The 23,678-nt window shown below is 38.9% G+C and overlaps 1 protein-coding gene across 1 annotated transcript in view; it reads left to right on the top strand.

Annotated features, from left to right (window-relative positions):
- Nucleotides 1–23,678, top strand: part of KCNH1 (potassium voltage-gated channel subfamily H member 1) — a 127,068-nt gene that overhangs the window by 71,898 nt on the left and 31,492 nt on the right. Inside the window, exon 7 of the mRNA XM_026683017.2 lies at nucleotides 1,559–1,985. Within this exon, the coding sequence (XP_026538802.2) occupies nucleotides 1,559–1,985 (427 nt within the window). The remainder of the gene's footprint in view (nucleotides 1–1,558; nucleotides 1,986–23,678) is intronic.

The following is a 23,678-nucleotide window of genomic DNA, read 5'->3' as shown; positions in this document are numbered from 1 at the left end:
TCTTATATTTTAGTGATATATTAAATATTCTAAAGAATTTTTGATTCTATGGCATGTATCCTGTTTCTCCAACAATACGGCCTCCCTCAATAGGAAGTCCCAGCATGATTTATAGGCATGAAATGAAATTAAGCCCCTCCCCCCAAATTAAGGCCTATATTAAAACATGCGAAATGGGGGGGAATGGTGGGGGGGCTTGCCGTTAGGAAGTACTTTTGTTGCACACCCGGATATGGTGCTGCCTGCGTTGACCTTGATGCAAAGTGCCCCACCAATGCTGAGGTCAACATCCAAGCTGTCGCTGCCCACCTGCCTGAAGATGCAAGCGGGGGGAATTAAATCACCCCCGAAAATATGGCCTAGCCATTTTTTCAGGGCTCAAAAAAATAAATAAGACCCAGCCTTATTATATGAGAAACACGGTATTTCCTTAAGAACAATTAATGAAGAAATGAAGAAGCAAACTACAGTGATGATTTCTTAAAAGTGCTCAGTTCTATTTTTGTTTGCCAGATCCCCTTTCACCTAAATTAAAAAAGGGGCTGATAGAAGAACCCAAAAAGGAATTTTGTTCAAAGAATTGCTGGCATCACTGAAACTTCTTTATATACTTAATTTGTTGTTCCTTTGGTTAAGCTTGCTTTAATCATTTAATTGAAATTGTTAGGTTGTTGTTTGTTTGGCAGAAGTATATTGAGTTTTGAAATATGGTGCGGAAGTAATTTCAATTAGTCCAAATAGCATTGTCTTCCTTTAATGTACAAATTATTGATTATAAGGCTATAAAGCAGATTTCTTCAATCTGGCATCAACCATCAATTTGTATGTACAGTGAAAGTGCTGCTTAGAAATACTGAGACTTATGCAAAATAGCTGGAGCATTACAGGTATACTAGGTTGCAGAAAGGTAATGTATTATTAGTAACTTTTATTATGGAATTATTTGATTCAGTGAAATCAAATGCATTTTAATTATTTGATTCAATGAAATCAAATGCATAGTTTTTGTTGAAAACTATTTCTAAGAGAAATTGAGGAATATTTTTATGATAGTGATCAAAGAAAAGTCTTATTAAATAAATACTTAAAACTTTTGTCGTTAGGATATTTTAGGATGTTTTCAAAATTGAAAAGGTACATAGGAGATCCTAATATGAGGATAACTCCATGATTTGTAGAACAACGTTGACTACATAACTGTATAATTGTTCAGCATCTTGTGTTCCAATCCAAACTAAACATTCTTTTTAAGTTCTGCTGAAACAACTGAAACCATTTAATTGCCAAGGAAATTAAGTCATGTCAGATGTCTTAATTCCCTAAACAATCTAATTTTCTGACATTTGGGATCTAACTCTTCATCCTTCTCACTTATAGGATGTATCAAGGATAAAGCTGACTTTAGGTAAATTACTTATTTGATCTCCATAAATTTAATTTTGCAACTGTAATGGGACTTTGAACCTACGTAAATATGTAGTCCACTTATTCTTCACAAAAATAGTAAATTATAAAATAATACTAAATACTAATGGGTTGTTTTGCTTTGTTCTTTTAGGGCATCAGTAGTCTGTTCAGTTCCCTTAAAGTAGTCAGGCTGCTTCGACTGGGTCGTGTGGCTCGAAAATTGGATCACTATATTGAATATGGAGCAGCTGTCTTGGTTCTTTTGGTGTGTGTTTTTGGCCTTGCAGCCCATTGGCTGGCCTGCATTTGGTACAGTATTGGGGACTATGAAGTTATCAATGAGGATAAAAACACAATTCGAAACGAAAGCTGGCTCTACCAGCTAGGGGAATCCATAGGATCGCCCTATCAATTGAACACAACAACTGGAAAATGGGAAGGCGGACCAAGCAAGGATTCTGTTTATATCTCTTCATTATACTTTACAATGACTAGTCTGACCAGTGTTGGATTTGGGAACATTGCACCTACGACAGATGGAGAGAAGATCTTTGCTGTTGCTATGATGATGATTGGCTGTAAGTATCAATGTATTAATTCTTAACTTAGTCTTTCAAAATGCATGATTTTCTGTAAACTGGGCTAACTGTTCACAGTTGTAGTCCTCTCCCCTAGGTCTGCTGGGGGAATCCCCTGGAATAACAAGACATTGAAGTTATAGGAAAGATTTAAATTTTCCCTTTTCCTTCCCCCTGGATCTTATTCACTTCAGTAAGATGAAGGAATGATTATTCATCTTTTTTTTTTTTTTTACTATCAGCTCTTCATGATAAATCAGAATCCCCTCCCCAATTTATTTTTGTAACAAACAAGGAAAAGTTAAACTTCAATATTTTATTTGGCTGCATGATGAATGCACCATCTTTTGCAACCAAGAGGAGAGTAATGAGGAACAATTCATTCCTTCAGTCACCTGCTTTGTCACCTGTTCATTCCAAGCTGTGACAAGACTGGGCTGTATAGCAGAGTTTCAGGGGGAAAAAAACCCAAGCTTCCTCTGAAACTGCATTGCAGCTTCCTAGGGTGGGTCAGTCAAATAGGCACCCACCACAGGAAGCTGCAATGCATTTTGGAGAGCTCTAGGGCCAATACAGAATGGTCCAATTTTATATCTTTATATAAAGATGACGATCAAGAAAAAAACAACAGATAATTTGTTTATGTTTTGCAACTGCAACCTACCATGTGGCAGGCTGATAGTTGATTACATAGAATGTGAATCTAGTAAGCATTCAGCAAATAGTGAGAGGGAAGATTGGAACAAGAGTAAGTTGACTTTGGAATAGAATTAATTCTAGTAACCACTTTCCAACAGCATTTATTTCCTGCTGAAATAGCAGGAAATATGGCTTTTTATGATAAAAAGGTCTGGCGGATAGATATTAGAATTAATCATGCCCATGATGGCACTGAAGGCTCATTATATACCATGAAGCAACCTCCTCAGACACGTACTGTATGACGTTTCCTGAAAAAAAAGTAAATTTATTAATTGAGGTTATACTGGCAGGATAGCGAGGCTTTTGTGGCTATCAAACATTTTAATTGGAGTGATTTCTAAATGAATTGGGACAGTCTTAATTTACTGGCATTAATTTACAGTAAATCTTAAATATTCTTAAACAAATCTATAAGTGTAAACATTTAGTGCACTTGTATATTATCTTATTTGAAATGATAATGGTGGTGGAAATGTGTGCCCAGAAGGGAGCATTTTTCATTTAAAATATTAAATACAAATGCCCAAATTGTCCTGTTAAAACAGACTGTGGTTGCAGTAGAAATTCTGGCCTGTTGGTTCCTGTATTGTGCCCTAGGACATATGCAATAGTCCAGGGGTGTCAAACTCAAGGCCTGGGGGCCGAATCCGACCTGTGGGGTGCTTAGATCTGGCCCACAGGGACGCCCTGGAAACAGTGAAGGACTAGCCCATAGTGCCTTTGCCAGTGAAAATGGAGCTCAGGAGGGCTGCATGCAAGCTCCATTTTCACTGGCAGAGGGTTGCAGGAGCCGTCGCAGCCAAAAATGGAGCTCAGGAGCCCGTTTTCTCTGACAGAGTACTCGGACCACCACAGGTACCCCCAACACAAGTGATGTTGAGCTGGCCATGCCCACCTTAGACACGCCCACCCCATCCCCCTGAAGTCGAACACAATCCTGATGCGGCCCTCAATGAAATCGAGTTTGACACCCCTGCAATAGTCTGTTCAACAAATAGTGCCATATATAAAACAACAAGGCACACATCTGTCTCAGTGAAGTGTGATTACTTTAATTCATAATTACCCTGACCTTTTCAATTTTCTGTAGCAGTGTTCTGTGCCTGACAACTCCTTACAGTATCAACTCCAGTCTTTTAATCAGCATTGACAAGAAAAATAACACGACTCTCAAATAATTCACTGGAGTCCAGTGAAGTTTTGTTGTTTGTGCAGATGTTTTTGTTCAGGGAAGATTCTGCAGTTTTTAATCCATCTAGCAGAAAATCAAATACAATAATATCACATAAAATATTTCCAGTGAAATCAAGGCACTTAACTAATAATATATACATCTTTGTATATTATTCATGGTTTTTTTTAATAGAACTTAACTAAATGGGCATAAAACTTAATCAAAAACTTCAAAGCATTTAGTATGTGTGGCCAGAGTAACCTGCATAATGTATCATCTGTTATGGATACATTTTGATGGTTGGGAGGAATATGAAGGGAATAGTTGTAACGAATGGAAATTGTGACATTCTACTGTGAAAACAAGTTCCCTTTGTCTAGTGTGCAAAACAGTAGTGTGTAAAAAATTATTTAAGTATTTTTCTCTCATTCATTGCAAATGCAGTAATAGCCTATCTGCATAAGCTACTTTGTAAAATGAAGCTCATGACTCACTGAGAGAGGAAAGGGGGTATTAGCAGATAATGCTAGAGGCATCATGAAAGAATTTATGCTGAAAATTAATTTAATGCTTCAGTACTGGAACAGAATAAAAAAAAACTTGTAGAAAATTTCTAGATCACTGAAACTAAAAGTGCTTAACTTGAATCTGTAGTAGGCATATCTGTCCTATAATGCTGTATGGATTTTTGGATTGAAGGCTGTATTGGTTCCAATATTTTATGAAAGTTTTAGGAAACTTGACAGAGAACTGACCAGCTTATGTAGTGCTGTATTATCATTTCTTAGAAATTTTTTACTAAAGTTGAATACATTTTTGTACAATGGAGTCCTCAGTGCCCTCCAGAATTTGATTGTTTGCTTGCAGATGTTTCATTACTCAACTAGGTAACATCATTAATATTAGTGATTGTGGGTTTTGCTCCCTATTTATATACAGTAGCTTGCACTGCCTATGTTGATAGGGATGTGGTTTCTCTTTGGTAGTTCCTTGATTAGGGTATTGTTTTCTGCTTGATTATTTGTTCTAGTGTTGTTAATTCCTGCTTATCTGGATGTTGTTGCTGGAGATAATACATTCTGGTCTTTTTGTTTCCTTGTTAGCTTTTTTATTGTCTTTTTAAAATGGCAAATAAATACAGCTTATCTCTCTGTGTCTGTTGAGGATTGATTTATCTGAATGCCAAGTTTCTAGGAATTCCCCAAATCCAAGCAATTTGGATTTAGGTTGGCCTAAGATGCTCATGATTTCCCAACTGAAATTATGGTTTAATCTGTGCATGTGTTATGAAATTAAGGAGCTTTCATTATGTCTTCTGACTGCTAGTTGGTGTTCATGGATGTGCTCTGCTGCTTTTCTGCCTGCCTGTCCTACATAGTGGCTGTACGCTGTAAATGACTCTTTTTTTCTTTAGCAATTTGGTCTTTTGGTTTACTAAATGTATTTTGGATGGCTACAGTTTTGTGTGCTATGCTGATGCTGTGTGATTGTAATAGGGTGTTGGTTGTTTCTGAGACATTTTTGATGTATGGTGGTATTATTCTTTTCATAGGATTGGTTGATTGTGCTATAGTGGGTTGAATGCACAGCATTTTTTTTTATAAAATTGCATGGGTACCCATTTTTGTTGGAAGAGGTTGAATAGATGATCTGGATGCTGCAGTGCAATTTATTGATTTATTTTATTATATTTTATACTTCTTAACCACCCATCTCCCTCAGAGGACTCTGGGTAATGAACATCTGAATAATATTCTTAAGATCACCTCTTATGGGAGGTTGGATTGTTACTTTCATAATGGAACACTTGGTTGTATGGGTTGTTTTTCATAGACTTGCATTAATCATTGTTTCCTCTGCTGATTAAGATACCCAGGAAGATTAGTGTAGTGTTCTTCATCTCTTCCCTTGTAAATTTTATTCCTTTGAAGATGCTGTCAATTGTTTAATATGTCTTGTCTAGTTGTTCTACATACCAGATCAATATTTTTGGTTGTATAAGTGTAGGTGATATAGTTTTTAGATTCTACCTACTCTACCTACTACCTACTATAATACTTACAAGTGGTGATAGCATGGGTATTCTTCTGATTTGTTGTTATATTTGTCCATCAAACTGAAAGTAGGTAGGTAGTGAGGCAGAGATTGATGAGGTCCATGATTCAGGATGTTTCAATTTTGGTATATTTGGCTAGATCAGGTGCGTTGTATAGTACTGCTACCATTGATTGTATGCAATGTATACAATCTCAGAAGGCTGTGATTTCTTAGAATGATACATTCTTTTTGTGATGTTAACTTTTTATATCACTTAATTAAATAAACATATTGAGTAAACTGGGGATTTTTCTGTAACTGAAGTCTTTTCTTACTTCAGTTACAGAAAAATAACAATAGCAATAGCACTGAGACTTATATACTGCTTCACAGTGCTTTTACAGAGTCAGCATATTGCCCTAAAAATCCCAAATCCTTCAGTCCACTCAATATCTTGCAGATATTCCATTGAAACAGGAGAAATGAGAGACTGTACTCGAATGCATACTTTTTTGATAGTATTGAATACAGTGGGCCTTCCATCCAAGCCAAATAGTAAGCAGATTGCATTTTTAATATTCATTCAGAATAACTGAGGTCTATATGGTTTATCTTACTTTCCCAGTTACTTATGTGTTTCATCTCATATTTATCTTAAATTGTTCACCATCAAAGTAAAAATGGGAGACCAACAGAGAAATGAATATTTGTTCAAATATTACAGTTTAGAAGAAAGAATGCAACAGCCAAAAATGACTAACTTTTCAACTTTAGGTACATTGGTGGTACATGTAGATGAATTTTACCAGAGCTAGGATGAGGGTGGAGTTGGGGCTCCATGATTTCTTGGTGGCTTTCAATATCATTGACCATGATGTCCTCCTGGACCAGCTGCAGTGGTTGGGAGTGGGATGCACTGTGTTGCAGTGGTTTGCTTCCTACCTCAGTGGTTGTTTGGGTCTGGATGCAGCAGAATAGACTTTGGCTCCATCCTGATAAGACTGAGTGGCTGTATCCCACGCCCACCCTTCAATCAGGGTTGTTTTCATTGTTGATCTTGGATGGAGTAACACTTCTCCATTTAAAACTGGTAGGCACTTTGAAATTCCTTTGCAGCTTCTGCTGGGAGAGTAGGTGGCAGTTGTGGCCAGGAAGGTTTTTGTACAGGTTCCTCTTCTGCACCAGCTGTGTCCTTTCCTCAACCAGGAGACCCTATAGATAATTGCTTATGCACTGGTCACCTCTTGATTGTAATATTGCTGTGCACTCTAGATGGAACTTCCCTTGAAGAGCATCCCAACGTACAAAATACAGACAGCTTCCTGGTATGTCCATGTGTCACCACTGCTACATGAGCTGGGCTGGTTGCCAATTGGCTTCCATATGTGCAGTGAGTCAAAATGCTGGTCATTACCTTTAAAGCTCTTCATGGCATAAGGCCTGGATACCTGAGAAATTGCCTATGTCCATTTATTTCTGGCTGCCCAATACATTCAGACAAGGTAGATGTGCTTCAAGTCCTCTTTATTAAATGTTGTCATTTTATGGGACCAAGGAAGAGTGACTTCTCTATAATGGTCCCTGCCTATTCCCCCAGAGATATGGATGGTACCTTTTCTCCCAGAGTTCCAAAATGGTAGAGGGATAAGATATTTCATATTTTCCATCCCTATATAATGCATAAAGCAAAGAGATGGATGAAAAATAAATGATGTTACTTGAAAATATTTTATTCTGCTTTTCTTTTGTTGCTGAAGCAAGGAATTTTTCTGGAACAACAATCAGGTAATATAAAATTCATCCCCACACTTTTTCAGGGATAAAGTACCTAATTTCTCTGCCTGAATTCATATAATATATCCATATATTGTTAGTACTGAAGAAATGGGGCAAATAATAGTGAATGACAAAACTTAAGTCTAGTTAGACTCATTCAGTATCTCTATAAGAGAACAAGAAGCAGAAAGAAGAAAATTAAAGCGGCATTAACTTTGGGAAAATCTTAATTATGTTTTGCCAGTCTATAAGATCATGCAGTTGCAGTGAGTGAGCAGGACTGGTGAGTGAAGGAATGATTGTGACTCCAGGCTAAGGTACAATTCTATGCTTTCTTTTGTGATAATAAATTCTGCTGAACAAAATGACATGTGCAGCATAGTAGAGTAAATAACCATGGCTAATGTTAATGAAATTATTAATGGATTTATTCATGGTGCTCAGCCATATCTGTTTTAATTATGATTTATTAAATAAAACACTGTTACTGAATTAATACAACACTCTAAAACATAAATTGCAAGCATTTGCGGACGACATGATTTTCTTCATTGAAGAACCAATAGATAGGGGACTAAAATTGATGAAAGAACTAGAGAAATTTGGAGCAGTAGCAGGACTTAAAATAAACAGGAAAAAAACCAAATTAATGACTAAAAATTTAACAGAAAAACAGAAAATAGAATTAGAAGAAACAATGGAAATACAAGTGACAAAGAAAGTGAAATATCTAGGAATTTGGCTAACACCACACTGTAAGTCACTTAAAGAAAATAATTATGACAAAATGTTACATCAGGTAAAGAAAGATTTAGAATCATGGAGTAAACTTCAAATTTCACTATTAGGTCAGATTGCCACCATTAAAATGAACATTCTCCCCAAATTCCTATACATATTCCAAACGATCCCAATTAAATTACACAAAAAGTTCTTCGAAGAACTTAACAAAATAACCCTCAAATTTATTTGGCAAGGGAAAAAAACCAGAATAAATGTAAAAGCAATGCAAGATATGAAGAGCAGAGGAGGGTTAGCAGTCCCAAACTGGGAGTTATATTATATGGCCACCTCGTTAGTTTGGTTGAAGGACTGGGTGAATTTAACTAATAAAAGAATATTATTTCTAGAAGGCCACGACTTACAAAGGGGGTGGCACGCTTTCTTATGGGATATAGGGAAAACCAGTCAAAAATATTTTCATAGACATTTAATTAGAGACGCACTACTAACAATTTGGAAGAAAATATGGAAAAAACATTACATAAAAATACCAATATGGATTTCAACAATGGAGGCGATGATTCACCCAAACAATCTGGAAATTACTAAAATGATTAAATATAAAGACTTATTGGACCCACAAGGAAATTTGAAATTGAGGCAGGAAATTCAGGACCAGGGACAAAAAATTGATCAATGGGTTTACCTTCAGATTCAAAGTAGGTACAAACAAGACAAGAAAGAATTTGGAATTAACAACAAACTTCAACAATTAGATAAAATTTTATTAGGACCGGACAAAAAAAAACATAACAAAATTTTACAATTATTTACTAAGAACAGAATTAGAAGAAGAAATTGTAAAAGGAAATATGATTGCGTGGAGTCGGAACGTAGGACGTAGTATTACACTAGCGGAATGGGAAAAAGTTTGGGGCAGGAATAATAAGATCAAAAAATCGGTAGCATACAAGGAAAATCTTTATAAAATGTTTTATAGATGGCATCTCCCTCCTTCGAGACTAGCAAAGATGCACCCCAACATGAGTCCGTATTGTTGGAAATGCAAGAAAAAAGAAGGAACCTTTTTCCATATGTGGTGGACATGTACAGAAACCCAAAATTACTGGAAGAAAATCAAAATGTGGTTGGAAGAAATTACAAAAGAGCAGATCGAATATAAACCAGAGTCCTTCCTACTAGGGATCTTTGACAAACAAATTTCCAAAAAAGCTAAATACATAACAATACACATCTTAACCGCGGCCAGATTAGCCTTCGCTCAATACTGGAAACAACATCAAATTCCACCAGATGAAGTGATTATTGATAAAATTTCAAAATGTGCAGAAATGGACAAACTGACTTTGGCACTAAAAAACAAAGATACTTCACTATATTATGATAGTTGGAATTGTTGGTATAATTGGATTGATCAAAGATAAATTATATACCATAAAGCATAAGAGGAAATATTAATCTATAATAATGAGATAGCGATATATGTATAGAATAGGTGTGTGTAGATGACATAAATAAAAGGTTATGAAAAAAGATCTTACAAACTGTAAAAATAAGAATGCTTTTAACCTTTCTTCCCTCTTTTTCTTTCTTTTTTCTTTCTTTTCAATCTTTTCTTTTCTTTCTTTCCTTCCTTCTTTTTTTCCTCTCGTTTATTTGTGTATGTATCGTTGGTTGTTTTTAATTGTAAAAACTAATAAACTGTTTAAAAAAAAAGAATTAATACAACACTCTAAAACATAAATCATGGTTTAACAGAATAACAGAGTTGAAAGGGACCCTGTTCAGGCAGGAAACCCTATAAACATTTCAGACAAACGGTTGTCCAATCTTTTCTTAAAAACTTCCAGTGTTGGAGCATTCACAACTTCTGGAGGTTTCCACTGACTAATTGTTCTAACTTAAAGGAAAGTTCTCCTTAGTTCTAGGCTTCTCTCCTTGCTTAGTTTCCATCCATTGCTTCTTGTCCTGTATTCAGGTGCTTTGGAGAATAGATTGACCCCTTCTTCTTTGTGGCAGCCCCTGAGATATTGGAGGACTGCTATCATGTCACCCTTAGTTCTTCTCTTCATTAAACTAGGCATATCCCATTCCAGCAACCGTTCTTTATATGTTTTACTCTGCAGTCCCCTAATCATCTTTGTTGCTCTTCTCTGCACTCTTGCTAGAGTTTCAACATCTTTTTTACGTTACGGCAACCAAAACTGGATGCAGTATTCCATGTGTGATCTTTATAAAACATTTCTGGATTCATACGTGGACACTACTGAACCCATTCATTATACAGACTTATTAATATGAGTGATTATGTAACATCAGGTTAGTGTTGATTTAGCAATCCCATGGATATATTTTCTTCACAGCGATCTGTTCCCAACCTATAGCTACTGTAACTGCTTGTAGTCTTCTCCTTCTTTCCATCCTTGCTAGCTCAGGCCTTCTCTAGAGAGCTAGGTTGTTTTTGTTTTTGTTTTGCATTAGTACTAACCTGTAGTACTAACCTTGCTTTTGCAGTAACCTAATGTCTACTTAGATATATTACTACATAGAAACTTTTTGTTAAATCTCTTAAGTTTTTCCACTGGAAAAATGAACTGGGAAGGCAAGTCATTTATTAGGCTTCTACTTGCAAAGGCTGAAATGGAAAGAATGTAGATTTTCTCCCTGCTTCAGAATGGAGGTATAAGAAAATTGGTCTCAAGTGAAAAAAACATGCACCTGAAATCTTGAACTAAAATAAGAATAGCCGGAAGGACTGAAGCTGCAGATTTTTTTTCTCATCTTCTCAAAGTCCTGAATGTCCATAGTGAGATACAAGCCTTCTGAATACCTATCGAGTATGAATGGAAGTTTCCCTGTGGAAGCATAAAACTGGGGAGGGGGCAATTTTCCCTGGGATTGTGAAGCAGGAAAATGATGGGTTGTACTACCTCCATACTGCAGTCCTATGCACAATCTCTTTACCCATAACTTTTATTTTCAAATAAAGACCATCCATCCATGGTAAGAACTGCTGAACAGCCCTTTGTCTGATGAAGGGGAAAACTACATCTTTTCAGAGAAGAATAAAGGACTATGTACAGATTCTTAGCAAATAATATTTCAGATTCCACACACGGGGTGGCTACTAGTTCTTTAGGATAAAACGTTTATTATTTTGCAACAGAATCTTCTTTGACATTTTGTGCTGGAATTGTGACTTGTTTTAAGCTTTAGTTCTGATTTTCTACCTTCTGTTGGTTGCTGTTTAATTTTAATTTCAGTTTCCCAAGTTTTGACTTGTCCAGATTGTGGTCCAGGGCCCAGCTGTGCATTTAATGAATCTCAGGTGGAGAAGAAGAAGAATATCAGGCTTGGCTATTACTCTGATATTAATAACACTGTTGATAGAACTGCCAAGGGTTAGTAGTGAGATGCTCAGGTTTCAGGGACTGATACCTGCCAGCTGTCAAAAGCACAGGGCCAGGCTGAGAAAGAGATTGCAGTACAAAGATCAGGCCTAGTTTTGTTAGTTGTGGGATCCAGGTGAGACCAAAATATGGATGGGCCGGGAAACACTGGTCTTGAGTTTCAAAGGCAAAAAGGATGAGTTTAGGGAAGAAGTTTACAGATGAAAGTAGGAACTTGTACCCATACAAGACAGGCAGGCAAGAAAGGAAGGAAGGAAGGAAGGAAGGAAGGAAGGAAGGAAGGAAGGAAGGAAGGAAGGAAGGAAGGAAGGAAGGAAATAAAATTGGCTATTTTGTTGCTGGCATTTTCATCTCAGGTTGTCAACCTGGCCACTTTTCTCTCATCTTTTTCTCTTTCTTGCTTTTAACTTACCAGACTTTCTTGACTTTGCTGACCCTGCCTAATTATTGGAGAAAAGTGTTTGATCTTTCCTGGGTTTTGCCGGAGGATTGAAAGCAGTGTGCAGTTAATTGTAAGCATTGCAACTGTTGGATGCACAGGGTTGGCAGCTCTGAGTTAATTGTTGATGCTGGCATGCTGCAATTAACCTCATTAAGATTTGAATTACATCTAATTAAATTCTTGTCTCTGACAAGAGCCATGTAATTTTTTTTCTTGTTGTGCTTTTTTTCAGAGAGGGGTTGTTCTGAAACCTGCTGCTTTTTTGAGGGTAAATTAAGAATGGAAAAAGGGGGCTTGCTTGCCAGATAATCAAGACTAAAAGTGCCACTGACTTAATAGGTTTTTTTTTTTAAAGGAATATTTCCCAGTTTGTGCTAAGGATTTTGTAGAAGATTTTGTTGATGCTACCTAATATCTGAAATAAATAAATCATGTTATAGTACATTGTATTAGGTATGACTTTTAAAAGGTACAATGTATAGTGGCTGTGAAAAACTCAATTTTTGGAAGGAATATAGACCAGTTTCACACAGTAGTGAGTTTGGTTGGTATTAATATAGCACAATTAACTATACAAATTAAATCAGTAAATAAAATGATGCATGAATTGACCCATTGTGTCTTAGCAGGATGGGTAAACTAGGCCATATGGGTTATTCAGCAACAATGATTTAAAAATTCTGGTTTATACCTCTAGAAGTAAACATCAGCTACAATTCTGGGGACTGAAGTTCAGTACATCCAGGAAAGAGTCCTTCAGCACCCAGATTAAAGTACTTTGGAGATAATTTTGAGATTAAATCGAATGAACATTCTAAATTGGGTTTTGATCAATTAGTTTGTATTTGAGGCAAAATCAAGTTTATGTAAGTCATGAAACTTGGAACTTGATTTTAAAATATAAGTGTTTAAGAGTGTCAGATGGTGCTCCATTCAAAATCCAAGAAAAAAATACTAAGACTCCATTAATTAGAGAAAAGATATTTTTTACTGGAAGTCAAGTGGTAGCAACAAAAGAATTCTGAATCTGAGAAAATGAGCGCATAAATCACATATGCAAAGTGATGGCAACGTTCCCACCCCCAATAGTTCAATTGGCTCATCCAATTAAAAGTTGTGTATAGCATCATGTGGGCATCTCCAAGTGGTGATGAGGTCTCTGTCCATTGACCTTGACATATTTTTATAAAGAGTTGCGGCTGCGCATAGCATAGGGTAGAAGCCTAAGCAAGAACCTTCCCCCCCAACTTATACAGTTCTGTTTTGGAACACCTCCAGCTCGCTTCTCATAACCATGTCCCCCCTCCTCCCCGCATTACTTATGACAGCCAAAAGATGCAAAGCAAAGGAAGAAAATCTTGAAGGCTGACATTCGGCCCTCCTGCAAAAGAGGCGTTAGTCCTATAAAAGATAAAAAATAGAAAATAACAGAAAATATACACCATAATACTATATTTTAGGGTTTATCAGGATATTTAGTACGAAATGCCTTGACAAGCTTAGGAGCTCTAACATCCTTCTCATACACCCATTCGGACTGGGAAGGAGGAAAATGTTTCCAAACAACCAAATATTGGAGTCAACTCCTTTGTTTTCGAGAATCCAAAATTTCTTTAACTTCAAAATGTTGTTCACCTTCAATTAGCAATGGCACGTGGAATCGACCTGAGTTGGTCTCAAGTCAGGGGTATGTTCAGGTTTTAATAAACTAAATGGCAGACAGGGTGGATCCGTCAGAGGGTTTTAGGTAATTTCAGTTGGACTGCCTCAGGATTCACAATTCATTCAATTGGGGAAAGATCCAACATACTTAGGTCCAAGCTTTTTTGACTTTTGTGTGGTCTGCAAATATCTGGTGGATAAAAAGACCTTGTCACCAACTTGATATGGTTTTTGTGGAGTTCTCTTTTTGTCTGCAAATTTTTTATGGGCTTGATGAGCATCATCTAATGCTTTACAGGTAACCGGCCAGGTAAGTTGGACCTGTGTTATCCATTCATCTAATGACTGAATGTTAGGTTTCTCCTGTGGAAGCTTGAGTATGGGTACAAAGTCTTGTCCTCCACTTTAAATGGAGTAAACCCAGTACTATTATGTACCGAATTGTTATATGCCACCTCAGCGAATGGCAGTAGGTCAGCCCAATCATCTTGCTGATAATTTATATAACATCTAAGATACTGTTCCAATACCAAGTTAGTTCTCTCACAAGCCCCATTGGTTTGTGGGTGGTGGGTGGAGCTTAAGCCCTGGGCAGAGCCCAATAACTTCAGGAATGCCTTCCAAAAGTTTGAGGTAAACTGGACACCCCGTCTGAGATTATGCGTTCAGAAACCCCATATAACCTGTAGATATGTAAAATAAACAGTTTAGCCAACATTTTCACAGATGGAATTTTCGCACAAGGTATGAAATGTACCTGTTTGGAAAACAAATCTGTTACTACCCAAATAACTGTATTTCCCCCACTTTCAGGTAATTCCACTATAAAATCCATACAGATTTCCTTCCATGGAGCAGTTGGTTGAGCCACATTTTGTAGTCCTGGTAAACCAGCAGGCCGTTTGGCTGAGGCACAGATAGGACAGCTAGCCACATAAATCTCAATGTCCTTTTTCAAGGTAGGCCACCAAAATTGCCTTTTAACCAAGTGTAAGATCTTCACGAATCCAAAATGTTCGGCAGCTTTAGAGTCATGAGCTTGCTGTAATATTTGGTTTCTCAGTTTTGCTGGCACATATAATTTGGCCCCCACCCATGCCAATCCATCTCTAACCGTACAGTTATTTGAGTGAGCAAGGAACCAACCATCAAGTTTTAGAGCCTCTTTTAATTGTGCAGATAAATCATTTGATAAATCAACTTCCTTCTTTTTCTGGGCTCTGGTAACCACTGGAGTCGCCAACTGTTTGGTTGGGACAATAGGCCATACCATTTCTTGGCGAGCACTATTATAGTGAGGTAATCTAGATAAAGCATCCGCCATGAAGTTCTTCCCCCCTGGAATGTACTTCAATGAAAAATTAAAGCATTTAAAGTACTGTGCCCAGCGAACTTGCTTGGGAGACAGCTTCCGAGGCATTTTCAAAGCCTCCAAATTTTTATGATCTGTCCACACCTCAAATGGGTGTTTTGCCCCTTCTAGGAAATGCCTCCAGGTTAACAGAGCCCAGTGAACTGCAAAAGCTTTTTTTTCCCAGATGGCCCATCTTCTTTCAGTTTCAGTTAGTTTACGGGAAGTATATGCACACGGTTGCAGAGTCCCCGTCTCGTTTGCTTGTAGTAACACCGCCCCGACTGCTACATCACTTGCACAGGCTTGGATTACAAAAGGGGCATCCATGTCCAGGTGCTTGAATATTGGTTCAGCAGCAAACAGTCATTTCAGCTTCTCAAAAGCGGCTTGGCATTCCATGGACCACTCCAGTGGTTTACTAGGATTCGGCTTCACCTCCCCTTTGGTTTTTAGGAGATTTGTGATAGGCATTGCAATCATCGCAAAAGCAGGGATAAATTGACGGTAAAAATTAGCAAATCCCAAGATACTTTGAAGTTGTTTCCTGGTACGGGGAGGGGCCCATTCCAAAATGGCACGAACTTTCCCTGGATCCATTTCTATGCCATCATGTGATATGCGATAGCCTAAATAGTCAATTTTTTCCTGGTGGAATTCACACTTGGACAACTTTGCGTACAGTTCAGCAGCTTGAAGTTTTTCCAGAACTGACCGCACTAGTTTCACATGTTCATCATGAGTCTCCATGTAGATAAGAATATCATCAAGATAAACCAACACCCCCTTGTTCATGCAACACCTGATTTATCATTTGCATGAATACTGCAAGGCCCCCCTGTAGCCCAAACAGAAGAACATTGAATTGGAAACAGCCCATTGGGCAGTTAAAAGCAGTTTTCCATTCATCCCCTTCCTTAATTCGAACTTGGTAGTATGCTTCTCTCAGGTCAAGTTTCGTAAAAATTTTCCCTTTGGCCAAGTGGGCCAACATATCTTTCATCAAGGGGAGGGGGTACACGTTCTCCACCGAAATGGCGGTGAGGTTCCTATAGTCAACACATAAATGCAGAGAGCCATCTTTCTTCTCATGGAACAATACTGGAGCCGCTACTTGGGGCCTAGCAGGCTGGATGAAACCACATTCCAAATTTTTATCAATAAATGACCGCAGCTCTTCTAGCTCCCGTGGTGTCATCGAGTATAGTTTCGGTTTTGGGAGTTTCACCCCTGGTAAAATTTCAATACTGCAATCTGTTGAGCGATGGTGGGGAGCTTGTCTGAGGCCTTCTCACTGATTACCTCCTTTAAGTCCCAATATTCCTCTGGAATTTTCTCCTCCCCCCTCAGATTCTTGGTGCCAGTGGAGGCCAGCTCTGTGGGATTCTTGGGTTTCGGTTGAGATTGTCCCTCCCCTTCTGGGGGTTGGTCAGTATGTATGTGCAATGATCCCCTCCTCCAGTCAACATTGGGGTTCCATTTCCATAGCCAGGGCAAACCCAGTATTAGGGGGCGCTCCATCCCAGGAGCCACAATAAAACACAAAGTCTCTCTATGCTTCCCCATCGTCATTTCTACTGGTTCCATTATGAAATATGCAGGGCCACCCCCAGCTACCAATCCATCCAGTTGGCAAAAGGCTATGGGTGTTTTTAAAGTCTTTAGCTGTAAGCCCATTTTCTCTACTACCTTCGAGCTGATTACGCACCTTGTGCACCCAGAGTCTAACAAGGCCAACACTTCCCATTTGGCTCCCAATGTGGGTACCCTTAATCTCACTGGAATGGTCATAGGGCCCTTGTTTGGACTTACCAGTGAGTCGTCCTCTGATTCGGATTCACTCTCTTCAGAAGAGGTTGGAGTTCCCAGCTCCTCTCCTTTTGGAGGGGCGATCTATACAACCTCCTCCGCTTTAAGCGCTGTTTCATGAGGCTTTGCTGGGTTTTTTTTAGTTTTCTTCCTCCTCCTGGCGCCCCCTTTGGCTCTAGCTTGGCATGGCAGCCTGCAGCCCAGTGACCTTCCTTCCCACATCGGAACCATGCAGTGGTCTTGGGTTTTGCCACCATCCCTCCCTTTTGAGGTTTTAAGGTTTCTCGAGGGCTGGTGGGGTAGGACTTTCTCCAACCAAGGTCCCCCCGGCGTCTGTTTCAGGTCAGATCAATTTCCACCTCTGCTGCCAGCATGTATCACAGCTGCAGCTCACTGGGGTCTCTTCTGGCAATAAAGCTTTGATAAACATCTTCATTCAACCCATCTTTAAAAGCTTCTATCAGGGCTCCCTGGGACCAGCCTCGAATATGACACACCAGCTCTCTAAATTCCTGGGTGTAATCGGCCACTAATCTCTGCCCCTGATCTCTGTCTTCATCCCAATTCTAGCCTTATGTTCAGCAAGTGGGTCTTCAAACCTGGCCCACAGCGCAGTCATGAACAGGTCATAATTAATCAGCTGAGGGGTATTATCATTATGCAAAGTCACCATTCACTTTGCAGCTGTTCCCTCAAGAACCCTGGTAACACATATAACTTTGGCTGCTTCTGAGGAAAAATCCTCTCCATATTCCTCCATATGGCTCCAGACTTGTGCCAGGAAGAATCCTAACTTCTTGGGATCCCCCCCCCCCATATTTTACTTCCAACTGAGGCATCTTTGGAGTTCTATGTCTTCTGGCAATTACTCCCCCCCTGCTGCTGCTGCCTGTTGCGCCAGCCGAGGTTGATTATTGGGTGGCTGCTCTGATTCTTCTGGTGGGCTGCCTCCCCCTCCTCTCCCTCATACTTGATCAGTTTGAGGTTCTCTGATAGCTTCATTTAGAAGATGCAGGGCTTGAGCTGCCATGGCTTCTCTTCCACGCCAATGGGTAGTGGTCACTCCTGGAGGAGGCTTTTCCTCAGGATCCTTCCAGCTGACCTTTGGGTTTTACAGATGGTTTTTGCCAAGACTTATTCTTCTAACAAGTCGGCTTCCCTGGCCTCTGAATCTGTCCTCAGTCGCTCCCAGGTCTTCTTGTCTGGCTAGAGTTTTCAGACCCCTTGGAAAAAATTTTTATTAATTCTCTGTGATGCTGGTAATCTGAGATTCAGAATAATGTCAGATGGTGCTCCATTCAAAATCCAAGAAAGAAATACTTAGACTCCATTAATCAGAGAAAAGATATCTTTTACTGGAAGTCAAATGGTAGCAACAAAAAAGAATTCTGAATCTGAGAAAATGAGCATGTAAATCACATGTACAAAGTGATGGCAACGTTCCCACTTCCAATAGTTCAATTGGCTCATCCAATTAAAAGTTGTGTATAGCATCATGTGGGCTTCTCCAGGTGGTGGTGAGGTCTCTGTCTGTTGACCTTGACATATTTTGATAAAGAGTTGCAGCTGTGCATAGCATTGGATAGAAGCCTAAGCAAAAACCTTCCCCCTCAACTTATACAGTTCTGTTTTGTAACGCCTCCAGCTCGCTTCCCATAACCATGTCCCTCCTCCTCCCTCCATTACTTATGACAGCCAAAAGATGCAAAGCAAAGGAAGAAAATCTTGAAAGCTGACAAAGAGGCTGCATTTGTTGAGTCAGAATATTGGTCTATGGAATTATTTACTTGAGTGGGCAGCAGCTTTCCATGATTTCAGACTGAAATCTATTGCCAGGGATTTAAAGTTCTAAAGTACTGGCAACTTAAATCATGTTTTTAATATGTAGCAAATATATTTAGCAGCCTTTCTTCTCACATATTATGAATAACAATAATGATGGAAATAGAAATATTAAATCAAGCACAGATTTTTGCAGACAGAAATGTACCTACACTTGTGCTGACAACCTGGAACATTCTTTTAGAGTGTCTGTGTTGAAAAGCATAGACAATTCACTGTTAGAAGTGCTTGTGGGGAGAGGAGACATTCAGGACAGAATTTATTTTTCCTTAAAAAGGGACTATAGCCCTTATGAAACTCCTATGAAACAATATCATGGGGAATAATTCAGATTATTATATTTGTTGATGCAAGAGACACAGCAATTCAGCGTGCACCTCACTCCAGTTCAAAAATTGATAAAGAACATTTACTGATGTATTGCCCATGAGAAAAAATATATTCCAAATCCATTATTGGAAAATACCTTAATTTGATGAATGGTCAGTATATAACCTAATTGCAATTGGTCAACTTCTCAAGAATACTCTCTTAGTTGAGATAGTTAAAACATCCTGGAAAAATACGATAAGGATGATTAAAAAAAATGTTGGCTTATGTTTAAACCACACTTCCCCTAATTGTGAGCACTTTTTGTGGAGTATTGAGTGGAAAGTAGAATCTCTAAAGGACAAAGCTGTATTAGATTGAACTATAGATTAGTCCAAAGCTACTCAGGAAGAAGGGAAAAGCAACCAAGTAGTAATTTGTTCTTTCTACCTCTTGTGAAATACATAAATCCCTTGAGATGAAAGGTGTTCTACTCACTGTTTCTTTTTTATTAGCAAGACAAAATATGAAGCAACTCTGAAGAGGTTTGAGCAATGGGGCATTTCTTCTCAGGAAAAGAGAAATGCCGAACATTACAGGGTGCTGTTCAAGTGATTTCAGATGAATTTTGCACACAAGGTCAAAAAACCAACATAAAGGTTTTCTGCAGATGATTGCCAAAACCATGCTGAAATTATACTGAGTGTCCAAATGTGGAATTGTGTGGGGGGTTTCCCCCCAAAGGGGGTTCTTTTTGTTATTGTTGCAGTTGATTTGTTTCTGACAGTAACATTTGCCCGATGTAGTGTAACTCTTACTGTTAGCCTCTCTTGTTCTTACATGTCACTCCAAGGGTGTGAGTTGGGGCTGAACTATAAATAAAGAACTAAACAGCTTGTGGCTAACAGTTCACAGAGCACCAAAGCATCAGGTCTGGAAACAATACTGCTACCAGTAAGGAAAGGATTATCTATCTGCAAATAATTATTTCTTGCCTGCCTTTTGCTTGGATGGCCTAAAAAAGATAGCTGCATTTGTCCTTTGAGAGATAATCAGTGTCTTGGGGAATTGAAATCCCTGTATCAAATGAAAGAATTCTGCATTAGATCCAATGCACAAAGAGAATTTTCAAGTATATCTGTTTAAGTCTCAGAATGCCTATGCATCAATGAGGTAGAGTCTAAATTCTGAAAAAAATAATACTTCATTTTCTCATTCTTCTCTGCAGGTATGTAACCAAAAAGTCATTCATGCAGAATTTAAAAGATCATGCCCATCTCTGCTTTTCAGCAGACATCGGATTGGAAGTGAGATCTTGCCCAATTATATGCCTTTGGAAAAACTTGTTTACAGAACCTGGGTTTTACAATATGTTACAGCAGCTCTTGGATTCAAGTTAGAAGAATATCAGATCATGAAGGCTAGTGATAATTAGGGATCAAAAAGCCTAATTGAACAACTTTCATAAAACAGATTCCTGGAAAAATGGCTCTTTCTCTCTTTGTTTCATCTTAGCTTGGTTCTTAATAACAAGTAGGAACCTGGAATACATAATATCCTTCCATCTTTAGCTAACATGCTTTATCCAGTGAGGGAGAATTGCAATTGTGAAGTAAATCGAGAATAGTGCTAATAGAACAGTGTCTAGAATGTGTTTCTATTGATCTTGTGAGTCGTTAATTAAATCTGGACAAGTGTTAGCCATCATTGCTTTATAAGTCACTTTCTATTGTTGAGCAAGAAGTAAGTGTATAAAGAGAAGCCTGGCAAAATTGGTGGTGGTTGGGATCCTCTGACAATCGGCTTCAAGGAATCTTTGGTTGGCTGCATCATTTGTTCAGCCTGACCGATCTTTGTGACAATGGGATGCGATTGTGACAACTTCAGTAAGGGTCCTAACCATAAAATCCACAAGTTCAAGGATTATTGAAATTCCCAAGCTTGGAAAGTCCTGTGGTGGATGATCATGGTTTGGAGATCTGCTGTAATATCATCAATAGCCACTTGTTGCCAGATTCAGGTTAGTTCAACATTTGCAAAGGCTTTCCTTCTGACAAGAACATCGAACAGTTGATGGACCTCCGTCTATATATATGGATATTCTTTTCATAGCACACTTATGTTCTCCATGTATTTCTTGTTAGATTTCAGAACTGGTACAGTTTTTGATTCGAGAAGTCCTTGTTTGACAAAATTTTCAACTTCTTCAGTTTTTTCCCCCCCAATGCTGTGCAAAAGGCATATTTTTGGCTTTGACACAGATTGTTGCAACAGATGAATCCAATTAGAATGCCAATGGCTTCCCTTTTTAAGTTCCTAGTTCCCCAGAAAGTACTTTGGGAATTTTGTCAATAACATGTGTAAGCTAGAAAGTAGTAATGAGAAGAACCCCTGGGATTATGAACCAATTTCTCCCTAAAGCATTTCTGAGTTTCCTTTCTGAATGATGATGATTGAAAGTTTCCCCTGGAGGAAAAAAAATATATAACAGTCTTTTCTTTTTCATTGTAGTCCTGAAAAAACATGGTAGCAAAGCAACAATTAGATAGGAGGAAACTCCTGAAAAGATGCAGTAGAAACTATTCTTGTTTATTATGAATACTGCAGCTCCAGAATTTACATAGGCCCGTGATGGCGAACCTATGGCATGCATGCCGGAAGTGGCATGCAGAGCCATCTCTCCAGGCACACCAGCCGTCACTTGTTGCTCTTCAAAGTTCCAGTACATGCTTGCGTGCCAGCCAGCTGGTCTTCACGCACATGGGAGCACCAGAAACTTGAAGAGCAGCTCCCCAGCATGCATGTGCTAGCTGGCCAGCTGGTCTTCATATGCTCATGCACTTTAGAAACTAGAAGACCAGGTGGCCAGCGTGCATGCATGCTCCAGGGAGCTGCTCTTCTGGTTTCTGGCACACATGTGTTTTGGCACTTGGTGCCTTTTTGGCGCATGTGCATACCCGTTTTGGCACTTGGTGCCAAAAAGGTTAACCACCACTGTCATAGACAATCAATGAATACTGTTGCAGAGGTTTCTTGTCACAGAGATTGTGCATGTTATATACCTGCTGTTCTTCATCATCAGTAAAGTTCATGTAAGACCTCTTTTTGAACAAAATCTGCATTCCATCTCTCTAAATCTCTTCACAGAGCAGCGATCATCCAACCCATTGTAACCTAAAGAGGCTTAGTACACGGGTCCTCGACTTACAACCACAATTGAGCCTCCAATTATTATTTTTTTTGCAAAATGAACTTTAGTTAAGTGAATTTCCCCCCCATTTTACGACCATTCTTGCCATAGTTGTTAAATTAATCACTGAAGTTGTTAAGTTAGTAAAAAGATTGTTACGGGAATCTGGCTTCCCCATTAACTTTGCTTGTCAGAAAGTCGCAAAAGGGGATCACCAGATCCTGGGACACTGCAACTGTCATAAACATGAGACAGGTTCCAGGCATCTGAATTTTGACCACATGACCAAGAGGATGCTGCAGTAGTCATAGATGGGAAAAACAGTCATAAGTCACATATGGCCAGGGGTGGGATTCAACATTTTTAACAACTGGTTCTGTGGGCATGGCTTAGGTAATAGGCATGGCTTGGTGATCATGTGACTGGGTGGACGTGGCTTGGTGGTCATGTTATTGGCTGGGTGTGGCCAACTCAATATCACTCACATCGAGGCACGCATCTCCTCGCCTGGCCTCTCATGACTGTGGAGAGGCTGCAACAGTCGTAAGTGTGAAAAGTGGTCATAAGTCACTTTTCTCAGTGACATTGTAACTTTGAATGGTCACTCCACACAAGCAAAGTACCAGCAAAGGAGGGGAAAAGAACTCCAGAGATGTTCCTGAGACAGGAAGTCTAGTCCTGCCAAGAATGTAATAAGGGTTAATGGAGAGGCAGTTTCTGTAAGCAACACCAGAATGTTTCCTTCCTGCCTTCCTTACAGGATTAGGCCAGTAATTACTGGTTCTCCGAACTGCTTAGAATGTTAACAACCGGTTCTAGTGAATAGGTGTGAACTGATAGAATCCCACCCCTGCATATGGCCTGATATTGTGGATTGCCATTCAGCAGGGTGTGGAGACAGAAAGAGCCTTGATAGAGGACTGCTGTGATCTTACTTTGGTCTTGCCTGATGTTGTTGTAAACTTGCTTTGGGTAGGGTCTGTGGTGAAAGGCTGTCTGTAATTGTAATGGTATGGTGAGACTAACAATAGTGGATGACCATATAGTAAGAGCCCAGGTGACACAGTGGTTAAAATGCAGTACTGTAGGCTACTTATATTACATTATAATGGTAATTTATAGCTCCCATATTTTTCCATTTTCAGACAGACCTTGTTAGAAGTACTATTGTCATCTTAAAATGCAATGAATGGATACAAGATTTATTACATTGAGACGTATATCTGAACATTTTCCCTCCCACCA

The sequence above is a fragment of the Notechis scutatus genome, chromosome 1, assembly GCF_049901735.1.
Source record: "Notechis scutatus isolate UNSWTSFEM ecotype Mainland chromosome 1, rNotScu1.2, whole genome shotgun sequence".
NCBI classification, from domain to species: domain Eukaryota; kingdom Metazoa; phylum Chordata; class Lepidosauria; order Squamata; family Elapidae; genus Notechis; species Notechis scutatus.
Note: the sequence above shows the minus strand (reverse complement) of the source record. Positions and strands in the feature narration are given on the sequence as shown.